At 49.8% G+C, this 27,048-nt stretch overlaps 2 protein-coding genes across 2 annotated transcripts in view; one reads left to right on the top strand and one right to left on the bottom strand.

The window, feature by feature from the left end:
- Positions 1–3,261, bottom strand: part of IZUMO2 (IZUMO family member 2) — a 64,179-nt gene extending 60,918 nt beyond the window's left edge. Inside the window, exons 1-3 of the mRNA XM_006868387.1 lie at positions 3,238–3,261; positions 2,400–2,480; positions 1,424–1,648 (exon numbers count right to left, since the gene is read on the bottom strand). Of these exons, the coding sequence (XP_006868449.1) occupies positions 1,424–1,648; positions 2,400–2,480; positions 3,238–3,261 (330 nt within the window). The remainder of the gene's footprint in view (positions 1–1,423; positions 1,649–2,399; positions 2,481–3,237) is intronic.
- Positions 3,262–6,082: 2,821 nt separating this feature from the next.
- MYH14 (myosin, heavy chain 14, non-muscle) overlaps positions 6,083–27,048 on the top strand; it is a 92,456-nt gene continuing 71,490 nt past the window's right edge. Inside the window, exons 1-9 of the mRNA XM_006868386.1 lie at positions 6,083–6,502; positions 14,916–15,072; positions 17,663–17,690; positions 17,827–17,929; positions 18,553–18,576; positions 20,588–20,680; positions 21,061–21,124; positions 21,807–21,905; positions 23,097–23,237. Coding sequence (XP_006868448.1) covers positions 6,083–6,502; positions 14,916–15,072; positions 17,663–17,690; positions 17,827–17,929; positions 18,553–18,576; positions 20,588–20,680; positions 21,061–21,124; positions 21,807–21,905; positions 23,097–23,237 — 1,129 coding nt within the window. The remainder of the gene's footprint in view (positions 6,503–14,915; positions 15,073–17,662; positions 17,691–17,826; positions 17,930–18,552; positions 18,577–20,587; positions 20,681–21,060; positions 21,125–21,806; positions 21,906–23,096; positions 23,238–27,048) is intronic.

The following is a 27,048-nucleotide window of genomic DNA, read 5'->3' as shown; positions in this document are numbered from 1 at the left end:
GACTTCTTTTGGTTAATATACAGTCACTTTTAAAGGTTCATCTAAGTCGTGGAATGCATGAAGACTTCAGTTCTCTTTGGAGCTGAGTCATATCCCATTGTATGGTTTTTTGTAGGCACATTTTGTGGATCCACTCATCTGGGTAAGGGCATTTTCGGTGGTTTCCACCTTTTTGTTGTTGTTGTTAAGTGCTGTGGAGTTGGTTCCGATCCATAGCAACCCTGTACAGGGTTTCCGAGGGTGTAAATATTTACGGGAGCTGAGAGCCTCATCTTTCTCCTGCGGAACAGCTGGTAGTTTCGAACTGCTGACCTTGCGGCTCACAGCCTGATTCGTAACCACTACGCTACCAGAGCTCCTTTAGACTATTGTAAAAAGTACTGCAACGAACAAGGTGTTTGTATTCCTGCTTTAACAACTTTTGGGAAATGGAAACACTAGGTCACGTGGTAATTCTGAGTTCACCTTTTTGAGGAAAACCACAGGACATATAATTGGATAGTCTTAGCATGATTTCATCTTTTGTGCTTAGTTTCTTTTTCTAACATACGTTTGTAGGAATCATTGTTTTTATTGCATGTGAGTACAGTTTGTTCAGTTTCATGGCTGTAGTGTTTTGTTATATGAATATACCACAATTTATTTATTTTACAGATGTGGACATTAAGGTTGTTTCCAGTTTTTGTTGGTGTTGCTAAGTGTCATCGAGTCAGTTCCGACCTATGGTGGCGGTGGTGGTATGCCGTGGAGTCGGTTCCGACTCATAGCGACCCTGTATAGGGTTTCCGAGGCTATAAATCTTTACTGGAACAGAAAGCCTCATCTTTCTCCCATGGAAGAGCTGGTAGTTTCGAACTGCTGACCTTGAGGTTAGCCCAATTCGTAACCCCTACGTTACCAGAGCTCCTTGTTCCCACCCACAGCGACCCTGTATAGGGTTTCCGAAGAGCGGCTGGTGAGCTTGAACCACCGACCTTGTGGTCCAAAGCGACTTTGCAGTCGAGCGCATTAACCCACAGCGCCATACCAGGACTTGCAGTTTTTAGCAATTATGCATAATGCTTTGCTTCAAAGATGAGGAACCTGAAACTAGAGATCAGAATAACTTTCTGTCGTCTCCTCTGATACTCGCTGTGGGTTGCACTGTTCCATTGCCAGGGTTGGGGAAACTGAGGCTCAGAGAGATGAAATTCTGTCTTAAGGCATTGTTTTCCGAGGCACTGGGATGAGATTTGACCCCTCGCGTCGCGTGATTTATTTCATAGGCCCTAATTCGCAGAGAGGGAAAGTTGAGGCCGAGAAAGCTTGCGTGGGATTCGATCTCGTATTCCCCAGCCTGGCTCCGCTCAGCGCCTTGCCCTTTGCCTGCCTAGGGGAGGAGGGGAACCTGGCGCCGCCACCGCCCACCTGGCGACAGACTTACCCCGCCCCCCTCCCCTCTGTCTATGGTCCCGCCCCCTCTCAGTCGGGGCAGGTACTGGGTGACGTCAGAGCCGGGGATCGGCTCCCGGGACGCGACGTTGGCCCGCCCCGCGCTGGTTAGCCGCGGTATCTGCACCTGAGCGCGCTGAAGCGGACCCGGGGTTCCTTCCAGTGTGCTCTCCCCATCTCCCTGATCCCGGCATAAGCCGGCGCCCCCAGGTATTTCCTATCGGACAGAGGTGACGGCTACAAGAGCGCTCTGGTCCCGGGCGCTCGGACTCCTCGATCCGAGGGGTACGAGGGCTGGGAATCCTTGGTCTGAGGGCGGAGGGAGTTGGGACCCTGGGTTCCTGAGTCTGGGGGAAGATGGAGTCGAGAGCCCGGACCCCTGGATCTGAGGAGGGGACTGGACCCCGGACTCCTGGGTCTGAGGAAGGAAGGCGTTAGAACCCTGGACTCTTGAGTCTGGGGGAGGTGGGATTCCCGAGTCTAAGGGAGGAGGGGGCTGGACCCCGGACTCCTGGTTCTGAGGAAGGAAGGGGTTGGAACCCGGGACTCTTTGAGTCAGGGAGAGGACGAGCCGGGGGCCAGGACTCCTGGGTCTGGGGGTGGAGGCGTTAGGAGCTGGGACGTTCGGGTCTGAGGGAGGAGGGGACCGGGACCCGGGGGGCTTGAGTCTAAGGGAAGCGAGGCCCTGGAACGTCCTGGGCTAAGGGAGGAGGGGGCTGGGACTCCCGAATTGTAGCACTAAGCTGAGGTCAGAGAACTGGCTGCCAAGAGCCCCAACCCCTGCCCCAGGGGCGGATCCCTGGCACCTTTTCCTTTTTCGAGTCTAGCAGTCTCTGCCCCTCCCAGAGCAGGTGCTTTCACCTGCCCAGGTGACGGGAATGAGCTCTGGCTGAGGCGGTTTGGAGTTGAGACCGGGAGGTCCGCCCCGGGCAGGGCTGCTGGTCTAACTCTGAAGCCAGCATCCTCACCTGACTGGCTTTGTGAGGTGAGGAGGCCTGGACTGACTCAGGGTCTAAAGGAGGAGGGGGCTGGGCCCGGGACTCTTGGGCCTTTAGGGAGAGGGGCTAGGAGCGGAACTTCTGGCTCCACAGATGAAAAGTTTAGGGCTAACTGATTGCAAAAGGTTAGCAATCCTCTTCCTGGTCAAAGGCCAAAGGGCTGGAGAGGAAGTGGGTGGGGTGAAGGTGGGGGATAAAGTCCCAGGGATCAAGGATCACACAGGAAGCCTGGGGTGAGCCTTGGGAATTTGGGGCCCAGAAAGTAGAGGAACCCCATCAGCTGGTGTTGGAGACTTGCAGTTGTCAGAGAGCAGCTTTGAAACCCCAGAGCCTCAGGGGCAAGAGGTACTGGAAGCCAGTGCTGGGGGGTGGGAGGAAAGAGATCTTGTCAGCTAGAGCTGAGTTCCTAGCTGGGACAGGCTCTGAGGGAAAAATAAGGACCTGCTAGGTCTAGGTCTGGGGATGTCTTGAGATGAGTTGTGTGTTTAAAGGAACTTCTGGGGGGGTGTTGGAGATCGACTTTCTTGTACCATAGACATAGGGTGCCCTCCCACCTCAGGGCCTTTGTCCTGGCTGTTCCCACTGCCTGGAACACTTCAGTGTTTCTTAAGTATCCACAGAGAGAAATGTGGGCATTGATGGGGCATCTGAAACAGTGGAAGAAAAGAGGGGCCAGGAGACTTTAGGAGTAGGGTGCCCTGAAGGGTAGGGACAATGCTTGGATTATTCTAGACTTACTGTAGTCTGTATCCTTGTCTTTGGTTCCCTTAAAGGCAGAGAATGTTCTAGTACATTCTAGTACATTTACCCAGTTGCGCCCATAATAGCTCATAGCACACTGGCTTGGGATGGTCCACTCCTAGACCAGGAGCTGCTGGAGACAGGCAGAGTCCTGGTCTGGGTCCCCAGGCATGCTCTGGGCTGGGCCTGGTATTTGAGAAGTCTCAGAAAGTGAATGAATGGTGCCAGTGTACCCATTTTAGAAACAGAAACTGAGGCAATAAGGCTGGAATCTGTTCTTCAGGCATGGAGCAGAGCTCAGGTAGTCAGGAAGCCTGAGTGACATAAATCACATTTAACACCCTGCCCTGGCTCCTGTCTCACTCAGAGTAAAAGCATTGTGGCCTACAAGGCCCCCTTTGTCCCTTCTTTGAGCTCATCTCTCTGTTTCAGCCACATCGGCCTCCTTGTCGTGTCTTGGACAGACAGGCATCTTCCCACCTCAGGGCCTTTGCACAGGCTGTTCTACTGCCTGGAATCCCTCAGTGTTTCAATGCAAAGGGCCTGGAATGTTTTTCCACCAAACACCTCCATGGCTCCTTTCTTTCCCTCCTTTAGGTCTTCATTCAAATGCCACATCAGAGAGGTTCTCTCTGTCCACCGTAATTAAAATTGCAACACTCTTCTCAGCTCTAATATCCCCTGTTCTCTGCTTTATTTTTCTCCTTGGCATTTCTCAGCATTTAACAAACTATATAATTTACTTCTTTATCTTTTTATCTGTCTCCTGGGATTAGAGCAGTACTGTACAATAGAAATATCAGTGTCCGCCAAATGTATAATTTACAATTCTCTAGTAGGCACATTAAAGAAAACGTCTTAATAAGACATCATACATGCTTTTTGTTCTACACAGTCTTTGAAATCTGGGCTGGATGTTCCCTTTATAATCTATCTCAGTTTAGACTTGCCACATTTCAAGGGCCTGCCAGCCCTACGTAGCTGTTGTTGTTATAGCAAACCTGCATAGGGTTTCTGAGGTAGTGTAGCTTTGTGGGAACAAACAGCCTCATTTTTCATCTATTTACATTTAAAATGAATGAAAATGAAATAAAAGTTAACAATTCACTTTTCTCAGTTCCACTCATTCAAGGCCACGTGGTGAGTGACCTGCAGAGTGGACTGAGCTCCATTTCTAGTTTGTTCATATCTCACCAGTACCTAGAACAGAGTCTGTTCCTCAGTAACCAACAAAAAACAAACCCAAGGCCGTGGACTCCATTCCATCTCATGGCAGCCCATTTGTTACAGAGTAGAACTGTGCCTTAGAGTTTCCTGGACTGTGATCTTTATGGCGAGGAGCCCCGGTGGCACTGTAGTATAAGCACTGGACTGCTAACCAAAAGGTGAGCAGTTCAAATCCACCAGCTGCTCCATGGGAGAAAGATGAGGTTTTCTGCTCCTGTAAAGATTTACAGCCTCAGAAGCCTATACAGGGTTCACTGTGAGTCAGAATCAATTTGAGGGCAGTGAGTTAATCTTTATGGAGGGTTAAACATTTGGTTGCTAACTGAAAGGTCGGTGGTTTGAACCCACCCAGCGGGAGAAAGACCTGTCAGTCTGTTTCTGTAAAGATTGCAGCCACTGGGTCAGTTCTCTGTCACGTGAGATCACTGTGTGTCAAAACTGACTCGATGGCATCTAACAACAGCAACATAATTTTTGTGGGAGTGGATTGCCAGGACTTTCTTCCATGGTACTGCTGGGTGGGCTTGAATCACTCACCTTTAGGTTAATCGTCAAGTGCAAATCATTTGTGATACCTAGGGCCCCACTTGGGAGTCCTCCTGTGGTACCGTAGGATAAGGACTAGATTGCTAACTGCAAGGTCGGTGGTTCAAACCTCAGAAACCCAATACAGAGTCAATATGAGTCAGAACTGACTTGATGGCACTTAACAACAACAATAAAGGGACACAACTTCCCACTGCTGTGGAATCAGTTGTGACTCATAATGACCCGTTAGAACAATAAGAGAACTGTGCTCCCTAGGGTCTCTGAGAATAGACAGCTTCATCTGTCTCCCATGGAGCTGTTGGTGGATTTGAACCTCTGACCTTTAAGTTAGCAGGTCAATGTTTAACACCCAGAACTCAAACCCATGGCTACAGAGTCAATTCTGACTTTCAGCAACCTTATAGGACAGAATAAGGAGCTCTGGTAGCGTAGTGGTTACAAGTCGGGCTGCGAGCCGCAAGGTCAGCAGTTCGAAACTACCGGCTGTTCCACGGGAGAAAGATGAGGCTTTCTGCCTCGGAAACCCTGTACAGGGTCACTATGAGTCGGAACCGACTCCACGGCACATAACCAACCAACCAACCATAGGACAGGGTAGAAACTGCACCACAGGGGTTTCAGAGGCTCTAAATCTTTGAGCAGACAGCCTCATCTTCTCCCCCTACTCCCAGCCCCAAGGAGCTGCTGGTGGAATTAGAAACTGGTAACTTTGTGGTTGAAAATCCAGTGCTTAGACTACTGCGGCACCACAACTCGTGCTTAACACAGTAAGTGCTATTGCTATAATGAACTAATACATGAGTAAAGATTTGAATGAATGGAATAAAGCTGTCTGTTGTTATTGATTACTATAGAAGCAATTCCCACTGCTGGATGACCCATGTGTGTAGAGTACAACTGTGTTCCAGAGGGTTTTCAAGGTTTGGAAGCAGTTCACCAGGCCTTTCTTCCAAGGTACCTCTTATGTGGTTTGAACCACTAACTTTTTGACTAGGCGCCTCCTCGTGCGTGCTCTTTGCAAATGTGTAGGATGAGGTCCAGCAAAGGAAGGCTGTCAGGATTGCCTGGGAGCAGGTTGGGATGTAGGGGCACTGACCCTACCTGATGTCTGCCTCTCTCTCCACCCCCTGCAGACCATGGCAGCAGTGACGATGTCGGTACCAGGCCGGAAGGCGCCCCCCAGGCCGGGCCCAGTGCCCGAGGCAGCCCAGTCATACCTGTTCACATCCCGCATGGCCGGCATGGGTGGCGGGCCAGGCAGCGGGCCTGGGGGCTCGGCCACCTCGCCGCAGGTAGAGTGGACGGCCCGGCGCCTGGTGTGGGTGCCGTCAGAGGTCCACGGGTTCGAGGCGGCAGCGCTGCGGAATGAGAGTGAGGAGGAGGCGGAGGTGGAGCTGGCGGAGAGCGGACGGCGGCTGCGGATTCCGCGGGACCTGATCCAGCGCATGAACCCACCTAAGTTCAGCAAGGCCGAAGATATGGCGGAGTTGACCTGCCTCAACGAGGCCTCGGTTCTGCACAACCTCCGTGAGCGATACTACTCCGGCCTCATCTACGTGAGTGACCGCCGGCGCCGCCTAGCGGGGAGGAGGCGTTGTCTCGGGTGGAGAATTTGGGAATGGAATCCTCGAGTGGGGACGGATTGAAATTGTACTCATTTGTTTCTGAGACTCGGAGAGATGAGTTGCTTTTAGATGCTGTGAAGTGTTTCCGACTGACTCATAGTGATTCCATGTGTGCAGGGTAAAACTGCTGCTTGGGGCTTTTTTGTTTGTTTTAACAGCTTATTTTATTTTTGCTTTTGAGACTATGCGCAGCAGAACACACCACCAGTCCAATGTACCCTGATTCCATTCTTTGAGTTGAGCAGCTATGCTCACCCTCCTTTTTGAGTTGTTTCTCCCCCACTCACATGAACTCACTGTCCCTTCAGTTTCCTATCTAATCTTTCAAGTTACCTTAAAAATAAGAAAAGAACAAAACCACTGCTAACAAGTCAATTCCAACTCATTGCGACCCTATATTGGGTTTCTGAGACTATAAATCTTTACAGGAATAATCAGCCTCACCTTTCTCTTGCTGAGCAGCTCTGGTGAGTTTGAACTGCCAATTTAGCAGTTAGCAGTCCAGTGCTTGCTTACCTTGCAGTTCCTCCAGGGCTCCTCATGTTTCAAGTTGCTGTTGTCAATGTAATTGCATATAGACAGTTCTTAAAAGAACACAATGCTCAAGGCAGACGTTATTAAATTAAGCTAAACTAGTGATTGGTTTTAAGGAGACTTCAAGGGATAGTTTTGGCTTAAGGTTGAAAGATGATCTCAGGGCAATAGTTTCAAGGAGTTCATCCACCCTAAAGGACTCCACAAAGTGTGACTGCTATGAGAATTTGTAATTCTGTTCTGCAGTTCCTAGGGTTTGACCTGTGACCTTTCAGAAGCAGATAGCCAGACATTTCTTTGGAGGCACATCTGAGTAAGTCTCTAAGCATTCAGCCGGCGCTCAATTGTTGGGTGAGATTTAAGAAGGCAGTATTCTATCTATCTGATATACAGTCACTGACTCACAATTCCAAAGCCCCAAATGCTGTAGAAACTAGAAATATATTCCTGAGACTTGGCTCCAAAATCCTGCCTAAATTAACGGGAAGTCATTGATAATCCATGGTGTGTGACAATTTCTATACTCAGTTGATTAGTTATAAAGAGTTGGATTATGAAGGCTGCATCAGACGCCGTTGCGGGTGTCACATAATATACGGCAGATGCACAATGTGATTTTTCTGAAGTGTACAAAATTTTGAATTCTTAACTGCAACTCATCCAAGTCTTTTGAAAAACGGTTTACGGATCTGTGTTAATGAGAACCAATCAATATGGACAGCTGAATGCTCAGTGCTAAATGCCTTCCTTTTATTATTTCATTTAATCTCACCTTACACAAGGTAGAGTCTATTATTATCCTAATTTACATGAGAGGAAACTAAGGCCCAGACAGATTTAATTCTAATAATAAATAACCTTCCTTAAGCACTTACTAAGTACTCTCCTAAAGGTACCTCAGGTAGCACAAGTTGTTTGTGGTACTCTTAACATAATGAGTGGTGGTGTCACGGAAGAAATGCCTGGCAGTCTGCTCCATACAGAGTATGGCTAAGAAAGCCATATGAAGTAGTTCTACTCGGCAACACATACGGTCGCCGTGAGTTGAAATCGATTTGATAGTGGATTTGGTTTTTGTAAATACCTTCTTCTTGTTGTCGGTAAGTACCCTTGAATTAATTCTGACTCATAGCAACCCTGTCTAGGGTTTTCAAGGAGCTGTTGGTGAGTTTGAACCACTGACCTTGTGGTTCAAACCAATCCTGTGGTCCAGTGCTTTGTCCCACAGCGCCACACCAGGACTGAGTCCAAATACTTTCCAAGCACTGTAAAACATATTGTCTCTACGCATTTTCACAACTCGAAATCATTTTTCTCCCCACTTTACTGATAAACTAACAGAGACACAGAGAGGTCAAGTCCTCTGCCTAAAATCACCCAGTTGGGCATGGCAAACCTGGGTAGTGTCGCTCTAAACGTTCCCACTTTGCTGTGATGCTCGTTCAGATTAAGATGAGATTAACGACGGTGACTTTGACTGTGCTTGTCTACCCAGCTTCGTGCCATATGTGTTCAATGATGTCACCTTATTTCATCTTTACAGCAAACACATGGGTAGGGCTGTGGTTCTAAACCCTGGCTTCACATTAGAATCACCTGGACAATATTTACAAGCTACCCATGCCTACCCCACACCCCCAAGGAGCCCTGGTAGCGTAGTGGGTTACAAGCTGGGCTGCTAATTGTCAGGTCAGCAGTTCGAAACTACCAGCTGCTCCACAGGAGATGAGGCATTCTGCTCCTGTAAAGATTTACAACTTAAGAAACACTATACAGGGTCACTATGAGTCGGAACTGACCAGTGGCACACAACCACCAACCCCTACTTCCAAGAACCCTAGTGATGCATTGGTTAAGCGCTTGGGCATTAACACTTGGTTGTTTTAAGTACAGTCAAGTTGGTTCCGACTTAGAGAATTCCGTATAGGGCTTCCCAGGACCTTGCAGTTAGCTTATTCTACAGCACCGCACCAAGACGCCCCTGTTAAGATTGTTGTTGTTAAGGATTGTTGTTGTGAAGTGCTCTGGAGTCGGTTCCAACTCATAGTGACCCTGTATAGGGCTTCCGAGGAGCAGCTGTTGAGTTTATACTGCCCACCTTGTTTGAAGTCCAGTGCTGATCCTACAGTGCCACATCAGGAGTCCTCTGTTAAAGTTTGTTGTTGTTGTTGTTAAGTGGTGCCGTGGAGTGGATTCCGACTCATACTGATCCTGCACAGGGTTTCCGAAGCTGTAAATCTTTATGGGAGCAGAACTCCTCATCTTTCTCCCACAGAGCCGCTGGTAGTTTCGAACTGCTGATCTTGAAGTTGGCAGCTTGACTCGTAACCACTACGCTACCAGAGCTCCTTCTGCTAAAATTAAACTGTTTACGTTTACAACCTAGGAAACTCTATGGGGGTAGTTTCACTCTGCCATATAAGATCACTATGAGTTGGAATTGACTTGTTTGGCCTCTGGGGGCATGATGTGAGGATTGATATTTTTAATAGGTTTGTTTTAAGGGATACCCAAGGGATTATTAATTCCATTCAACATTACGGCAAACAGTTAGAGAGATTGACAAGGAATGTCAAGAATAATATAAATAATGACAGTGGGTGGTTGGCAAATATTTATTGAGCACTCACGATGTGCCAAGCACTGTTCTAAGTGCTATGGTTATCAGCTCACTCTGGCCCAGGGAACTGTTGTTATCCTCTGATGTCTAGGAATGCTAAGTGACTTGGACGCAGGTCACAGAGCAGTAAGCTACTCATGCTGGGATTGGAACCCAGGCAGCTAGACCCAGAGTCATGCTGTGATAACACCAGCTTCAAAAGCTAGGGGCTCACAGCCTTGCCCCTTTAAACTACCTCCTATTGAAGGTCCCAAAGGACAAGTTTTAGAATGTCCTTATGAAGTCCAATCCCATGGAACAAAGGAGGAGACCGAGGCTTTGAGAGGGGCAACGACTGGCCCAGGGCCTCTTCCCTTGTGGTGGCAGAGGTGGGATTTGAATTGAGGGCTCTGGTCCTTCCCCTACTGCCTCCCTCACATGCCTTCATCAAACCCCCATTGGCAGTGGCACCCCCGTGTGTTACAGAGCACAACCTGTTCTGTAGGGTGTTCTGGCGATCATGCTTATGGAAGTGGATCTGTAGGCCTTTCTTACCAGAGCCACTGGTGGGTGCAAATTGCTAAACTTTTTAGGTTCCTGGTTGAGTGTAAACCATTAACACCACCCAGGGGCCATTCCCACTGTTACAAGTCCTGGGAAAGAGGCCTTTGATTGACCTGCTTGCTTCCCTGAAGGTGGTCTCACCAATAGCCCCCTGCTGCTATAACAAAGTAACCCAAGCCACTCCCTCACCATGCTGGAGACCGGAAGTTTGAAATCAAGGTATTGGCAGGGCAGTGCTCTTTCTGGGGTCTCTAGAGGAAGATCCTTCTTATTCGTGTCTCTTCCAGCTTCTGGGAGTTGCAGAAAAGTTGAAACCCGCAGATGACAGAGAACAGACACTCACTAAATGCTAACGGGTATTATTAAGGCCTGGTTCACTTCCTGACTGGACTTTCCGGAATCTTCTCTCTCACTCTCATTGTTCAGGCTGCAGTTCTCTGGTTCCCTGGCCACACGACCTTAGCTCAGGTGTCCCTGGGCTGTGTCTGCATCAACCCAGTCGCTGCCTCTTCTCTTCTATGTCTGTGTCTTCCCCTTTGGGAAGACATTGTCGCTTACAGAGACCCTTGTTGTTGATTCCAAGTCATAGCAACCCCATGTGACAAAACAAAAGTGTCCCATAGGGTTTCCTCAGTCACCATCTTTACAGGTACAAACCACGTTCTTTTTCCTATAGTGCCGATTGCTTAACCTTTGCACCACCAGGGCTCCTTATAATGATGCTAGTCATTGGACTTCTGGGGTGGTACTGCATGTTCATGCGCCGGGCTGCAAAGTCGGCGGTGCAAGCTCACCAGTTGCTCCTCAGAAACTCTATACAGGGTCGCTATGGGTCGGAACGGACTGGACGGCACTTAACAACGACAACAGTCACTGGATCTAGAGACCACTTGGATAACCTAATCAAGATCCTTAACTTAATTATTCCGCATAGGTAACAGTTCCACCCCCTGGGGTTTAACACATGGACAGCTCTCTTGGAGGCAGTCACTGCCCAACCTCTTGCAGCCAGGGATATTATAGAAACACCCCCCCAAGCATTGAGGTACACTTTACATTTTAATAATTAGTCACTGGGCTCTCAGGAACCTTTGCAGCAACCTTATGAGGTAGTTGAGATCATCTCCAGTCTGCAGGTGGGTAAAACGAGCCTTTGTCCCAGATACGACAACCAGCTAACAACCAGCTAAGCTGGGATTTGAACTCAGGCTAATCTGACTCCAGACTGAGTAGCTAAATGGTTAACTAATTAAGCTATTAACAAGCCAAACACGATCCACTGTTGAAAAAGCTCAGGAAAAACAAAATTAAAAACACAGAGGTGAGTTCAAAGATACTAGAAGCCCACCTTGAAGGAGACCTGGGCCTCAGTATTCAGCATTAGGGTTGGTATGAGTCGGAACTGACTTGATGGCACTTAACTACGACAGTCATCGTTAACGTTTAGTGAGTGAGCATCTGCTGTCTTTGTCAGGTGTGGTTCTAAACATCTTTCCAATAGGTGGTCATGAACCTGCCTCGTCATAATAAGGCTGTGAGGTGAGGATGACACCCCACCCCACCCACCCACCGCTTAAAGAGGGGAAAGCTAGTGGGTGAGCCAAATGCTGATTAGACATGTTAAGTGGAGGTTTCGTGAAAAAATGGAATGAAGAGAGTGACGGAGCTTTCCGTAAACTTTACGAGCTCCCTCATAATGGGGCACACAGTGTTCCAGGGTCTGTGCTAAGTCCTAGAGATGCAACAGGACCTTGCTGATGACCTCAGGTGACCCACTGTAAGGAGTGCTGTTCCCATCCCCTGTCTGATGGACAAGAATGACCCAGATGCTTGCTCAAGAGATCCAGCTAGAAAATATTAGAACTGTGATTCAGACCCCACCCTGCTTGTCTTCGAGCTGAACAAATATTTGTTGGCTGATCAGCTGGTGGCGGGGAGGGCAGCGATGCCCATTGGAAATAGGCTAGACTAGTTAAGCAGCTAACTAATTAAATGGTTAATTAAGTTACTAATCAGCCAAGCAAAGTGGTTAGACAGGTAGCTCGCTAAGTTGTCTAGTTGGCTAAGTAAATAGCTAGTTAAATAGTTAACTAAGCCACTAAGCAGCCAAGTGGAGTCCTAGTTTGGTGTTGTAGGACAAGCATTGGACTGCTAACCACATGGTTGGTAGTTCAAACCCACCAGTTGCTCCTGGAAACCCCATACATGGTCATTATGAGTTGGAACTGATTCTGTGGTATTTAACAACTATCAGCCAAGAAGCAACTGGTTAGCTAAGTAACTAGCTAAATTGCTGCCTTTTACTAAGTAGCTAACTTGTCACGTGGTTAACTAGCCCTAACCAGTTGCTCTTTGGTCTTGACTCACTCAGGGTTCTGTCCCCTCACTGGACCCCTGGGCACCTATTTACCGAGCACATTTGATGCCCCTGCTCTGTGAGATGCTGGGTGAAGTTGCTGCGCTCACTCTCAAAACCTTTCAAGGAGGAAGCAGTTAAAAATCCCCATTTCCAGGGTTGGAAACTGAGGCTCAGAGAGGGCTGGCCACTTATGCAAGGACCCACTCAGCAGAAAAACACCGAGTCAGGATTTGAACCCAGGGTGACGCGGCTGCAGGTGGTGCAGGCCATTGGGAGTGCCTTCTCTGGACTCCGCCCTCAGTGGCCAGCTGTACCCATTATCTCCCCTAATCCCCACCACAGCTGTAATGAGGTGGGGTGTGGCGCCCCAGTTCCTAGGGAGAGTTACTGGGCTGAGGAGAGGGGGAGGAGGGGGCGGGATTCAGACCCTGGTCTGTCTCCAGAACCCTGTGGGCTAGGCCTCTCCAGCCCCGTGTGTCCCAGATCCTCACTGGGGGCACCAGCCTCCACCACTTACTCCCCTGGCCTTGGCGGCCAGCTCAGGTTCCTATTCCCGGGGTGTCGCCCTGGGAACAAGGTGTGGCTGGCAGGAGGGGGCCTGATGGGTGGGTGGCGTGGGGAGTGGGTTCTGGTGCCAGCCAGGAGTGGGGGCCCGGGCGCCAGTAGACATGAGATACCCTCGCAGGGAATGTGGCTGGGCCACCCCACCCCGCCTTTGGAGAGCTCCTGGGAGCACCCCTCTGAGGGTGGGGTGGGGTGGGCAGGCATCCAGAAAACCGGTTGTTCTGCTCCCGGCTGGCCACCCACCCTTCTCCCCGTTAAAAGCTTTGCACCTGGGAGCTGGGCACCTTGTGGTGGCCACACCCTCCTCTACCCAGCCAGCTCCAGCCATCTGCAAGCCAGCTAGGCCGCTCCATCAGCCAGGTAGCTAAGATGCAAGCTGGCGATGTTGTTGACTACTTAAATGGTTAAGTGACTGCCAACCAGCTAGCTAAGTAGCTAAGTTGTTAACTAGCTAGCTTAGTAGCTAAATATTTTTAAGCTGCTAACCAGCTAAGCAACTGACTAGCCAAGTAGTTCATCTTCTGGTTAGGTAGCTAATAGTAAATTGCTAACTAGCTAAGCAGCTAACTCTTGCTAGTTTAGCTAGCTTTAGCTACTTAATAGGTGGCTAGCTAGCTCTCTAGTTGTCTTTCTGTCCTTCCACGTGTCATATATGGCCCCTGTGAGCTACAGCAGTTCTTTAATCATTTCATGGTTCTTAACCTGAGCCCAAAGGGTTTCCGGATGGAATTCAAGGTGTCTCAGAACTTGGATGCAAAAAAAGAAAAAGAAAAAAAGGCATCTTTATTTTTGCCCCTCCAATCCGTGGGAGAAAGATGAGGCGATCTGCTCCCATAAAGATTCACAGCCTCGGAAACCCTGTTCAGGGTCGCTATGGGTCGAAACCGACTCGACGTCACTTAACAACAACAAAGCCCAGCTGTATAAGCAGCAACTGGGAACCTGCTCTCTGTGATGTTTCCATTATGTCTCAGCTGCCACAGGTATCTGCAGCATCCTCCCAGAGATCATCTATGTATTGGGAAGCAAGTACCTAAAAAATACACCCCCTTCCCCTCAATAAGGATCCCTGGAGTAGTGGTTAAGAAGTGTCAGGCTCCCCCAGCCTGGAGAAAGGTATGGTGGTCTCCACAAAGATGGCCGCCTTGGAGACCCTATGGGACAGTTCTGCCGGGTCCTAGAGGGTCGCTGTGAGTCAGAATTGATGGTACACAATAACCACACAATGGTAGCTTATGACACACAATTCTCATCTCGTTTCCTTTCACTCGATGATACTTTTGAGATAGTTCCTTATCCATACTCTAAGAGCTTTGTAGGAGACCATTGCATGGACAAACTAATTCATTTAACTGTCCCCAAGTGATGGGCATTCAGGATGTTTCCCATCCTGCAGCTACAGGGAATGCTGGAAGGGGTGGCCTTGCACTTGGCCATTCAAGCTTATGTCAATTTGGGCACGGCTTGGTCCTAGGTGTGACTGCAGAGGCTCTGTTTGCTGTCAGGATGACCGTCTGTTTTGCTGTTCTTTGTGCCCCTCCCTCAGGATTCCTTTCTCCTATCCACCTGAAACATTCCTAATAAATATTCAAGCCTGCAGTTCATGGTGTGAATGGCAGCCCCTTAGATGGACGCCCTTGTGCAGAGCTTAACCTGCCTGGCTGCACGCAGCACTCAGCCTTATATACCCAGCTAACACCCTGTCCCGCTCTCGCCCACCATAGACGTACTCCGGCCTTTTCTGCGTGGTCATCAACCCATACAAGCAGCTTCCCATTTACACGGAAGCCATCATAGAGATGTACCGGGGCAAAAAACGCCACGAGGTGCCACCCCATGTGTATGCAGTGACCGAGGGGGCTTACAGAAGCATGCTGCAGGGTAAGTGAGGGGCCATACGGACCAGGAGACACTTCGGTGGGCCTGGGATGAGGTGCGGGGGCTGCTCAGGGGGCTGCCAGGAGCCAAGGACAGGGTCAGATGACAAGTTGGGGATTTCAGACAATTGAGGTCTCTCGAGGGTTTGGGGCAATGGAACACTGAGGAGAGATGACCCTCCAGGCCCCTTTTCATCTGTGTAGTTATTCACCCTGGAGTCCTGATGTAGGTTAAGCACTGGATTGCTAGCCAGAAGGTCGGCAGTTCTAACCCACCAGCCACTCCTTGGAAACCCCTATACAGGGTCGTTATGAGTCAGAACTGACTCGACAACACTTCACACATGTTCATTCAAGGAGCCCTGGTGGTGAGGTGGGTTAAGCACTTTGGCTTCTAAACATAAGTTCGGTGGTTCTAACCCACCAGCCACTATTTGGAAGAAAGATCTAGCAATCTGCATCCATAAAGCTGACAGTCTTGGGAATCCAATGAGGCAGTTCTACCTTGTCCAATAAGCAACGTTACAAGTCAAAACTCGATGGGAGTAGTACGTGTGTGTGTGTGTGTGTGTGTGTAGTTTAAAAATTATTTCTATCATTTAGTATATGCCAAACCCACTGGCTGCTCCTCGGGAGAAATGAGGCTGTCTGCTCCTGTAAAGGTTTCCAGTGTCGGAAAGGCTATGGAGGGCCACAGAGTCAGAACGGACTTGACAAAGGGTGGAGACTTCGGTTAAGGATCCTGGTGGTTAAACACTTGACTGCTAACCTCTGTAGGAGAACTCTTCAGCCACCTGCTCCGCTAAAGGTCACAGCCCCAGAAACCCTATGGAACGGTTCCCCACCGTCCCACAGGATCAGTATGAGTCAGGATAAATTTGACAGCAATTTGTTTGTTTGTTTTTATACTTTAATTGTGTATTGTAATGATATCTTTAATATTTATTGTTGGTGTTAAGTGCTGTCGAGTCGGTTTCAACTCATAACGACTCTGTATGCGATTTCCAAGAAGGGGCTGGTGAGTTTGAACCACTGACCTTATGGTTCAAATTGACCTTGTAGTCCAGTATTTTTTAGCCCACAGTGCCACACCAGAACTCCATTTATTTATTTATAGCATATGACATATAATAGTATACAGTAACACAAGAACAGATTAGGAAGATGAGGCATTCTGTTCCCGCAGAGTTAGAGCCCCGGAAATCCTGTACAGGGTCGCTGAATCGGAACCAACTACACAGCACTTAACATTTCTACAATTTATTATAATTATGTACTTAATTAAGTCTTTGACAGCGTCAATCTTTTCTTTTTAGTACGTAATTATAATAACTTGTAGAAATATTGTTTATAATTACATACAAATTATAATAAATAATAGGAATGTTGTTGTTTATAATTAAGTACTTATAGGGACCTTGCATAAGGTTTCTGAGGAACGCGGGATGGGTTTGAACCACCAACCTTGTGACTAGCAGTCTAGTGCCTATCCTACAGTGCCACATATGTTGTTGTTGTGAAGTGCTGTCGAGTCAGTTCCGACCCATAGCGACCCTGTATAGGGTTTTCAAGGAGCAGCTGGTGAGCTTGAACTGCCGACCTTGCAGTTCAGACGGCTTTGCGGTCTGATGCATTAACCCACAGCGCCACACCAGGATTCCATACAGCACATAGTTAATATATAAGAAGGCTTTAAAAAGTTCATAGGAAAATCCCATTTTTTTAAATCTCATTTTTCCTTGAACCTTTTGAAGCCCCAGCGTGTGTGTGTGTGTGTGTGTATCTGTATTCGATAATAGAATAAGTAGAACACATTTCTATGTGATATATTTATATTTACATAATGTATGTGTAAAGGAGCTCTGGTAGCGTAGTGGTTACGAATCGGGCTGCGAACCTCAGGGTCAGCAGTTCGAAACTACCAGCAGTTCCGCGGGACAAAGATGAGGCTTTCTGCTCCCGTAAAGATTTACAGCCTTGAAAAATGAGTCGGAACCGACTCCACGGCACAAAACAAGTAGTTTATAACAAGTAACATTTGTTTTATATGGTTATATAGCATGATTTATTATATGTATTTCTTTTTTTATAATTTTTAGCTAATTATGTGTTGGCTAAGGAGGCCTGGGGACACTGTAGTATTAGCACTAGACTGCCAGCCATGAGGTCAGCAGTTCAAACTTAGCCAGTCACTCCATGGGAAAAAGATGAGGCTGCCCACTCCTGTAAGGATTGAGTCAGACTCGACTCAGCACCAGTGAGTTTGGTTTAGGGATATGTTGGCTATTATTATATCTTATGCATAAAATTTACACTAAAATAAGGGTGAGTGCTTACTCAGAGTCCCTGGGTGAATATACTTGGCTGCTAACTGAAAGGTTAGCAGAGGTACCTCAGAAGAAAGACCTGGCAATCTCTTTTGGAAAAGTAGTAGCCATTGAAAACCCAGGAGCATCTCACACCCACAGCCGAGCTTTTGCTTACCCTTTGGGAATGATTTTGAAAAGGAGAGTGGCTGATGTAAGGGGCCAGGAACCCGCTGAAGGGACCCTTCTCCAGGTGACACCTCCCTACCCTACTTCTGTCCTTTACAGATCGTGAGGATCAGTCCATTCTGTGCACGTGAGTAATCCCGGAGGCCTTCCTGGAGCAGGTGGCTGGCTGGCTGTGGCTCTGGAATGGGTGGGTTGTGGGGAGGAGGGCAGACCTGGTTTTATTTCCGACTTCCCTCTTTTCCCCATGTCCCTCCCCGCCATAGTGGGGAGTCTGGAGCCGGGAAGACTGAAAACACCAAGAAGGTCATCCAGTACCTCGCCCACGTGGCATCATCCCCAAAGGGCCGGAAGGAGCTTGGTGTTCCTGTAAGTGGCGTCCTGCCCCTCCCCCACCTCAGCCCTCTTTCTTCCTGGAAAAAGAAAACAAAACCCACGCATAGCGACTCTACAGGGCAGAGCAGACCTGCTCCCTAAGGTTTCTGAAATAGTAAATCTTAATGGAAGCAGCCAGTCTCATTTCTCTCCTGAGGGGAAAGCTGGTGGCTTTGAACTACCCATCTTGCAGTTAGTGACCCAGCGTTTAATCCATGGTTGGTTTGGAAGCTTCATTTCCTGAGCACCTCTTGTGTGTCAGGCTTGATTTCAGGATCCTGCAATGCCTGGGTTTGTGCAGTAAACAAACTGCCTACATAGTACTCCCTGCTGTTCTAGATCCTTTGCTTGTATTAACTTATTGAACACTGGGGCCAGGGCATGGTGGTGTCTTCCTGCATTTAGCTGAGAAACTGAGGCTCAAACGAATGGAATCTCACAAATAGGGGGGAAGTCAAACCCAGCTCATCCACCCCACTCCCACTCCCCGTTTCTCCAGCCCCTTTCCCTCCCACCCCGTTACCACCTGAGACTCCCCTCCCCTGTTCACCTGTGTGTCTGTCCACGTTCCATGTGCCGTGTCCTGATCCGTGTCTCGTGTCCTGTGACTTCCTCAGGCCTCCGCCAGCACCATGTCTTATGTGAGTAGCAGGGATCCCCCTGGAGTCTCTTACTCCCACCCCAGCCCTTACCTTACCCTGGTCCTCACCCCACTGTCTTAAGGTGACAGGACTTACGGCACAATGATCACACCTGCCAGGTACTCACCCTGCTGCTTATGGTGCGCCTACTGTGTGCACATGGCCCAGACCCACACTGTTATTTATGGTGCGCCTACTATGTGCACGTGGCTCAGACCCACACTGTTATTTATGGTGCGCCTACTGTGTGCACATGGCCCAGACCCACACTGTTATTTATGGTGCGCCTACTGTGTGTGTGTTGCCCAGACCCACACTGTTATTTATGGTGCTCCTACTGTGTGCACGAGGCCCAGACCCACACTGTTATTTATGGTGCGCCTACTGTGTGCGTGTGGCCTAGACCCACACTGTTATTTATGGTGCGCCTACTGTGTGTGTGTGGCCCAGACCCACTGCTGTTTTTGTTGGTCCTGCTACGCGTACACAGCCTGATGGCTGTCCTGTCACGTGTGGTGGTCCTACTGTGTACACACAGCCTGGAGCCATGCTGCCATTTACTGCTCTTCTCCTGTGTACATGCAGCCTGTGCCCACACTGCCATTTCTGGCAGCTCTACTGTGTGCAGGCAGACTGGCCCACAGATTACAGCATTAATAACCCAGAGACCAAAGGTTACCATTTATAGCTAACCTACTATGTGTGTGTTAACAGGGCTCATGCACATCCCAGACACCCACACAGACATTTACTGTACACCTACTGGATGCCCACCCCTGGCTCCCACAGCTAATTGAATGAAATGCTCAATGCCCTGGAGAACCTGGCTTTAATAAGGAATTGTTTATGCACCTACGACAGCTCAGTGTTAGGACCCTTGGCCAGGCACTGAGGGGATAAGACGTTATGTATGGAATGAATGAATCAAACACATGACTATAAACAGTCCCTTACTTATGACGTATTTAGGTTGCAATGAACTGCACTTGAAACCACCCATTTTTTTAACATCATTAGTGTAGGTACCACATGGCATGTTGTGGCATATCATCAGCTGTTTACATTCTCAGATGTAGTGTTTCCAACCCCCAAAGGTGAACAAAAACCAAGTTTATCAAAGGGGAAAAAAGCAATGATGGGAGAGAATGAGGTATTCAACTTCTGTCGGAACCAATTTATGATGGAGTGGTCATTGGAATGGAACCCACCCTGTGTCAAGGACTGCCGATAATACACATCTGGGGCTCCTGGCTTTGTTGTTGTTGCAAGTGCCATGGAATTGGTGGTTCCAACTCCTAGCGACCCTGTACAGGGGTTTGAACTGCTGATCTTGCAATTAGCAGTCCAGTGCTTATCCTACAGCACCACACCAGGACTCCATATACTGTCTGCTGTTGTTAAGGACCATGGAGTCGGTTCTGACTTAGAGCAACCCTGTAGAGGGGTTTGAACCGCCGACTATGTAGTTAGCAGTTTATCCTATGATACACCTCCTGTTAACAGGAAAGTTATAGTCTAACCATTCTCTGGTCAGAAGCCACCTGTGGCCCCCACCTCACACCTAGTCAGACATTCTCCAAGTATTACCTAAGTGCACACTCCTGTCAGTTCCCCTACTGCAGAGTGGTTTGGGCACTGTTGACAATTTGGTGCGTATCCTTGCAGACCTTTCTCTATACATTCACAAACATGATTATATCTGTAAAATTACCAGTATTGTTCAGTGATGTTTTTTCTTTCTCTATTTTTATAATGGGATCACAGCACTGTCAAAAGATTGGTCTGTAACTTGTTTTATTTTTCCACTCAGTTCTATGTTCGGAGATGTTTCCCTGTATGCTTCACACTAGATGGGTGGGCAAGACCCGAACGTGGGAAAATAGGTACACCAAGAATACACATAGGCCTCTCGCACACAGAAGCTCAGGCAGCTGTAAACAAGGACCCCCTCCCCAAGCTGTCCCACCCCTACCCCAACTTACACTGATGCACCATCTCTCATGCCTGGCAGGGTGAGCTGGAGCGGCAGCTACTTCAAGCCAACCCCATCCTGGAGGCCTTCGGCAATGCCAAGACGGTGAAGAATGACAATTCTTCTCGATTTGTGAGTGCTGGGGCAGGGCAGGACCTGGCTGTGTGTCCTGGAAATGGCCTCTGTGTCCTGGAAACTCATCTAGGAGTACAGGGTGGCAGGGGGAGGCCAAGGTGTGCAGGTCTGTTGAGAGAGGAGGGGGCTAGGGGCCAGGACTCCCAGGTTTGCGGGAGGAAGGCGCTGGGTATCAGAGGAAAGAAATTGAAGGGGGCTAAACCTTGGATTCCTCCAGGATCTCCTCAGTGGGGGTGACATAATTAGATTGGGGTTCAAGTGAGATAAAGTCAGGAGGTAGCTCCTGGCTCTGGGAAGGGTAGGGATGGGGGTGGTCTTCATGTCCCCGGGAGAAAGAGGACCCTGGGCCAAAGCTTCCCTACCCCGTTTTCTCTCAGGGAAAATTCATTCGAATCAACTTTGACGTTGCTGGGTACATCGTGGGTGCCAACATTGAGACCTGTATCCTCTCACAGCCTCGAGAGTGCCTGGGAGAAGCGGGGTGGGGACCCAGGAGGGGAGCCCAGGGCAGCCCAACAGCTCAGCTGGGGTCACATGGTCCTGCCACCCAGGAGCACAGGACAGCACAGATGCAGTGGGAGCGTCCGATGTTTTATAAAGAGGCTTGGATATGGGGTGGTGACCAGGGAGTCCCCAAGACCACCCCCAGGTTGGATGATTCAGTGGGAGGACTCACAGAACTGAGTCACCGGAAAGAAAAACGTGTCGTTAAGTCGACTCCGACTCACACTTGACCCTGTCTGTGTCACAGTAGAACTGTGGTCCGTGGGAGTTTAGGGGAAGCAGATTGCCAGGCGTTTCTTCTGAGGAACCTCTGGGTGGACTCAAACCTGCCACTTTTTCAGTTAGCAGCTGAGGGTGTTAACTCTTTGCAGCCCCCAAGGACGCTGGCCTGTTGGAAGGGTTTATGTGTTTATCAAGCCCATTTTGCAGACGATGAAACTGAGATGAGTATTTACATGACAGACCGCTGTCACTCATCCTGTTGTGGTAAAGCCACTGGCTTGGGCTTTAAATGATTCCACTGCTTCTTGGGAGGGGGAGTAGGGAGGGTCCAGGACTGGTGGGGGTGCTCTCGCCTCGCCCCTCCCTCCTTTTTGGTCCCTTAACTTCCCTCCCCCAGACCTGCTGGAGAAGTCTAGGGCCATTCGCCAGGCTAAGGATGAGTGCAGCTTCCACATCTTCTACCAGCTGCTAGGGGGCGCTGGCGAGCAACTCCAGGGTCAGTATCCACAGTCCTTCCTGCTCCCAGGGAAGTGGGTGGGAGTCACGTGGGGGCCCCCTGGGTCCCTGGAGTGGAAGAAAGTGGAGGCGCTCACTTTTGTTAAGCATTTATTTGCTGCTTGATGCCGGCATCTGTGGCTCCCCTACTCTTAACTAGGTGGCGGGCGCTGCCGCTTGCGTGCGTGCGTACTCGTACACGCTGGGATCTGCCGTGTACTCGTCTTGTGTGCATGATGGATTCCGCCAATTCATGCTGGGTCTTGGTGGGTCACGGACCCTGCCTGCCACGTGGGGTGTAGTGGGTTGTGTCGCCCCCAGCCCGTGCTGTTCAGCAGACTCTCCTGCCCTTTGCCTGCAGCCCTCCTCTGCCTCTGCACCTCCTGTCTAGGGTGGCCCAGCGGTGCTTCCTGTCACCTCGTGGCCACATGGCTCTGTGGTTCCTGCTTGCACTGGCTTCTGAAACGCCCAGGCTCAGGCCTGCTATGGCTCCTCCACCTCGTGGCTTCCACCTCCTCCTGCAGCGGGCGGGTGCTGTTCTGACTCCAGCTTTGCTGTGTCTCCTGTCACCTGGCAACTCCCATTCTGGTTTGTGTTGCTTCTGGGCACCTGCTACTTTAGAGCTACCCTCACTCGGGGCTCCTCGGGCCTCGACTAGCCCCTGCGGGCTATGACTCTACCCTGAGATTCCTCTTGTCTCCTTCCCTCCTGTCCCCATGGCCTGTGGCGCCTCCTCATTCAGCCTCCTCCCGGCTCCTAGCCCTACTGCGGCCTTGTGGCTGCTTGCTCTGAAGTCTGATCACCTCCTAGCTCCTGTGGCTGTGTGGCTTCTCCCCACCCCAGTTCCCACTCCCTGTGGCCCCTGCTACCCCCACATCTTCTGCTGACTTAGGCTCCTACGGCCTCATTGCTTCTGTGAACTGGGGGCTCCTGCTTTGGGCAATTCCATGATGGAGACCCTGTAGGGAAGGAGGAAAGAGGACTGTTGTAATATATATGCTAAGCCCCCATTCTATGCTGGGCCCTTCCCAGCCAACCCATGATGTAGGATCATCTTTATGCAGTTGATAAAGAAGAGACTGAGGATCGTAGTAGCTGAGTGGCTTCTCTGAAAGTCACTCGCAGTTGATGAGAGGACTTGGGAATTAGTCTGTTACCACTTAATCGTGTCCCCACTGCTTGCTCCCTGCAGCCGACCTCCTCTTGGAGCCATTTTCTCACTACCGCTTCCTGACCAATGGACCGTCCTCCTCCCCTGGCCAGGAGCGAGAGCTCTTCCTGGAGACGCTGGAGTCTCTGCGGGTCCTGGGATTCACCCATGAGGAAATCACCTGTGAGTGGTCCCTGGGCCAAGAGTGCCCCTGGGGAGGGTTGGGATGCGGCCCTGTGGACCCGGCGTGGGTCATCCTTTCTCGGGTGTGTTTACTGCTAACCTGCTGTCATAGTCCCTAGTGCTGCTGTAAGAAATGCCATGAGTGGATCGCTTCCACAACCGAAAATTTGTTCTCTCACAGGGCGTTGTCATTAGCTGTCTTTGAGTTGGTTCTGACTCTTAGCAGCCCCGTGGTCTATAGAAGGAAACACTGTGCACTCCTGCGTCCTCCTCACAGTCATTGCTGTGTTTGAGCCCATTGTTGGTGTCACTGTGACACGTCATCTCGTTGAGGGTCTTCCTTTTTTTCGCTGAACCTTTACCAAGACTGATGTCCTTCTCCAGGGGCTGGTCCTTCCCGATCACATGTCCAGAGTAGGTGAGACGAAGTGTCAACATGCTCACTTGAAGGCTGTACTTCTTCTGCAACAGATGTTTGTTCTTCTGGCAAACCTTTCAGTCATTGTCATCAACAGCATAATTCAAGTGCATCAGTTCTCCAGTCTTCCTTATTCATTGTCCAGCCCTCATATATATAGGAGATGATGAAAAATACCAGGGCACAGATGAGGAGGCTGGACATCCAAATTCAATGTGCCAGTTCTAGGAGAAAGCTTTCTCTCTGTTCAGTTCTTGGGAAGGAACCTTGCCTCCCTTTAGCATCTGTGGACCCGACGTTCCTTAGAGATCTCCATGCGTCTCCACATCAGTCTTTCCCTGGATCTGGGAGTTTCACAACGCAGGGACCCCAGTTCCCAAGGACTCAATTCTACTCCCAGCTCTTCTTTCTTGGTGGTGGTAATAGTTCGCTCTGAGCTCAGCTCGCTTCCCTCTCTTTTTACATCTTGAAAGAGAGTAACTCAAGATACAACCTCATGCACCCTCATTAGCATCATGTTGTTGTTGTTAAGTGCCTTCTGGTTGGTTCTGACTCATAATGACCCTGTATAGGGTTTCTGATGAATAACTGGAGAGCTTGAACAGTGAACAGTCACCCTTGAAGTTCAAACCAAAGGTGCAGTGCAGCGCATTAACCCACAGCGCCACCCCAGGACTCCTGTTAATATCATAGAAGTGAGAATTCACAACACATAGAATACTTACATCCGATCCCATGGGGGTGGGGTGGGGGGGTGACTGCATTATATTAGATCTCTTCATGGGGAATTACTAGGTCTTAACTTCCAAACCACTTAGAACCCAGGCGCAGCCAAGTTGATGTAACAGCTGGGAGGCAGAAGAGGTCTTGGCAAGTTTGGGGAGCTGAAACTTCTTGAGTAGATTCAGGCACCTGTGTGGCTGTGGGGAATGAGGAGACAGGACTGCAGAGGTGAGCAGGGACCACTCAGCACTTTGAACATTGGGTTGAGAAGCTGAGACTTTGTTCTGAGGGCACTAGGGAGCCATGGAGGATTGTGAGCCAGGGAGGGCTGGGCCTGCTTTGAGACTGTGTGGCAGATGGACGGGAGTCCGGGTGAGTCTGAGGATGGACTGTGAAGGGGACTGCAGGTGAGCTTGGTGGCTGGTGGAAGATGGGCGGTTGCTGAGACCTGGGGCCCTGGAGGAGTTTGGGCTTTGAGCAAGATGCTGAGGTCGGTGAGAACAGGAGGCAGGCTCAGGCCTGGGTCTCAGAAGCAAGACTTGAGTTGCAGATAGATGACCAAGATTTTCTCCTGGGGATACTGAGGAACTATGGAAGGGCTTTGAGCAGAGGAGGGGCAGAGCCACCCTAGGGTGCAAGACCTCTCTGGAGCTGTGAGGAAACAGCCAAGGCTCCAGAGAGAACCTAGGTCCTTGACCTGGGTGCCCAGGTGGGTCCGGATGAGGCCACAATGGGGTTAAATACAGGCCCACCTGGTTTTATGGTGTTTCCCTATATCGGGCTCCCCAGGTACAATGCTCCTTACAGGTGGAAGCTTTGTGGGACGCTTGCGTCGAGCGCGTCTACTCTGCATGCACTCACTTTGTGTCTCTGTGCCATATTTTAGTTATTCTCATGAGAGTTCAAACTGTCATAATGCCACTGCCCAGTTCCGTTCATAGACAAGTCCAGGGTCAATACAACTTTTCTTTGCACTAGGGGAACCCCAAAATTCCTCTGAATCACTAGCTTGTAATAGGCGCTATATTGCGGTGGCCTAGAACTGAACAGGGGGTCATTCCCGACCCCCTGGCCATGTGATGATGCCCTTTGCCTCAAATCGTGTATTTTAACAATAAGGTGTGTTTTTATATGTATAGACAGCCACCTCTCTCTCCTTCTGCCTCTTCCTCTCTCTCTCTCTCAAGGTCTTTGGGTGATTCACATAGTTTGTACTTTTCCATCAACAGATAGATTGGCGGTTCAAATCCGCCCAGTGGACTGTGGAAGAAAGACCAGGCGATCTGCTTCCTTCCGTAGAGATCACAGGCACGAAGACTCCATGGAGCGGTTGTACTCTGAAACACACGGGGTTGCTAGCAGCAATCACCATTGGAGCTCTGCCTTTTTTGTTTTTTGTTTTTTTTTAGTAGCTATATGACATTTCATTTCTGGAATGAACTTAAATCTTTTTAAAAACACAGGCCCTTAGGGAGTTTTCAGGGTGGAGCCGAGGCCGCCTGGTGAGGCTCATTCTCTAGGTGAATTGGGAGGGCAGGAGGCCAGCTTGACGGGTTCCCAGGTCCCAGATCACACTCGGCTTTGGACATATTGACAAAGCAAAGCATCTCTGGCCTCCCACCTCCACCTCCCTGAGCAGATTTCCCAATCCCATGGTTGTGTAACTCCCCTAGCCTGCGTGGCTCCACTCTCCTCAGCGAACAGCCAGATTTCAATTTGCAAACAAATTCAGAACTGGGCCTCACTGTGTGGCCTCAGGTGACTCCTAGCTCCCCTGCACCTGTTTAGCCTCACTTACCTCTCCTGGAGGCTCAGCCAAGCACATTCCTATCTGTGGCCACCTCCCCACCCCCCCACCCCCAGGGAGCAGATTAGAACTTCACTCTCCAGGGTTTAAAAAAACTTTATGGTTTATGTTTTTGGAAGAAGATAGCCAAGTCTTTCTTCTAAGACATCTCTGGGTGGATTCAAACCTCCAGCCTTACGGTTAGCAGAGCGTGTTAACTGTTTGCCCCACCCAGTTCCACCAACTGAGTACTGCCCGTGTGCCTATTCTCCGACATCCATGTCCACTCCCCAACATCCATGCCCACTCCCCAACATCCATGTCCACTCTCCAACATCCATGTCCACTCCCCAACATCCATGCCCACTCCCGACATCCATGTCCACTCCCCGACATCCATGTCCACTCCCTGACATCCATGCCCACTCCCCAACATCCATGTCCACTCCCCAACATCCATGCCCACTCCCCAACATCCATGTCCACTCTCTGACATCCATGCCCACTCCCCAACATCCATGTCCACTCCCCAACATCCATGCCCACTCCCCAACATCCATGCCCACTCCCCAACATCCATGTCCACTCCCCGACATCCATGTCCACTCCCCAACATCCATGCCCACTCCCCAACATCCATGTCCACTCTCCAACATCCATGCCCACTCCCCAACATCCATGTCCACTCCCCGACATCCATGCCCACTCCCCAACATCCATGTCCACTCTCCGACATCCATGCCCACTCCCCGACATCCATGTCCACTCCCCGACATCCATGTCCACTCTCCGACATCCATGTCCACTCCCCGACATCCATGCCCACTCCCCGACATCCATGTCCACTCCCCGACATCCATGCCCACTCCCCGACATCCATGTCC

The sequence above is a fragment of the Chrysochloris asiatica genome, unplaced genomic scaffold (genome assembly GCF_000296735.1).
Source record: "Chrysochloris asiatica unplaced genomic scaffold, ChrAsi1.0 scaffold00116, whole genome shotgun sequence".
In the NCBI taxonomy this organism is placed as follows: domain Eukaryota; kingdom Metazoa; phylum Chordata; class Mammalia; order Afrosoricida; family Chrysochloridae; genus Chrysochloris; species Chrysochloris asiatica.
The sequence above is the reverse complement of the archived record's forward strand: the minus strand, read 5'-3'. Positions and strand labels throughout refer to the sequence as shown.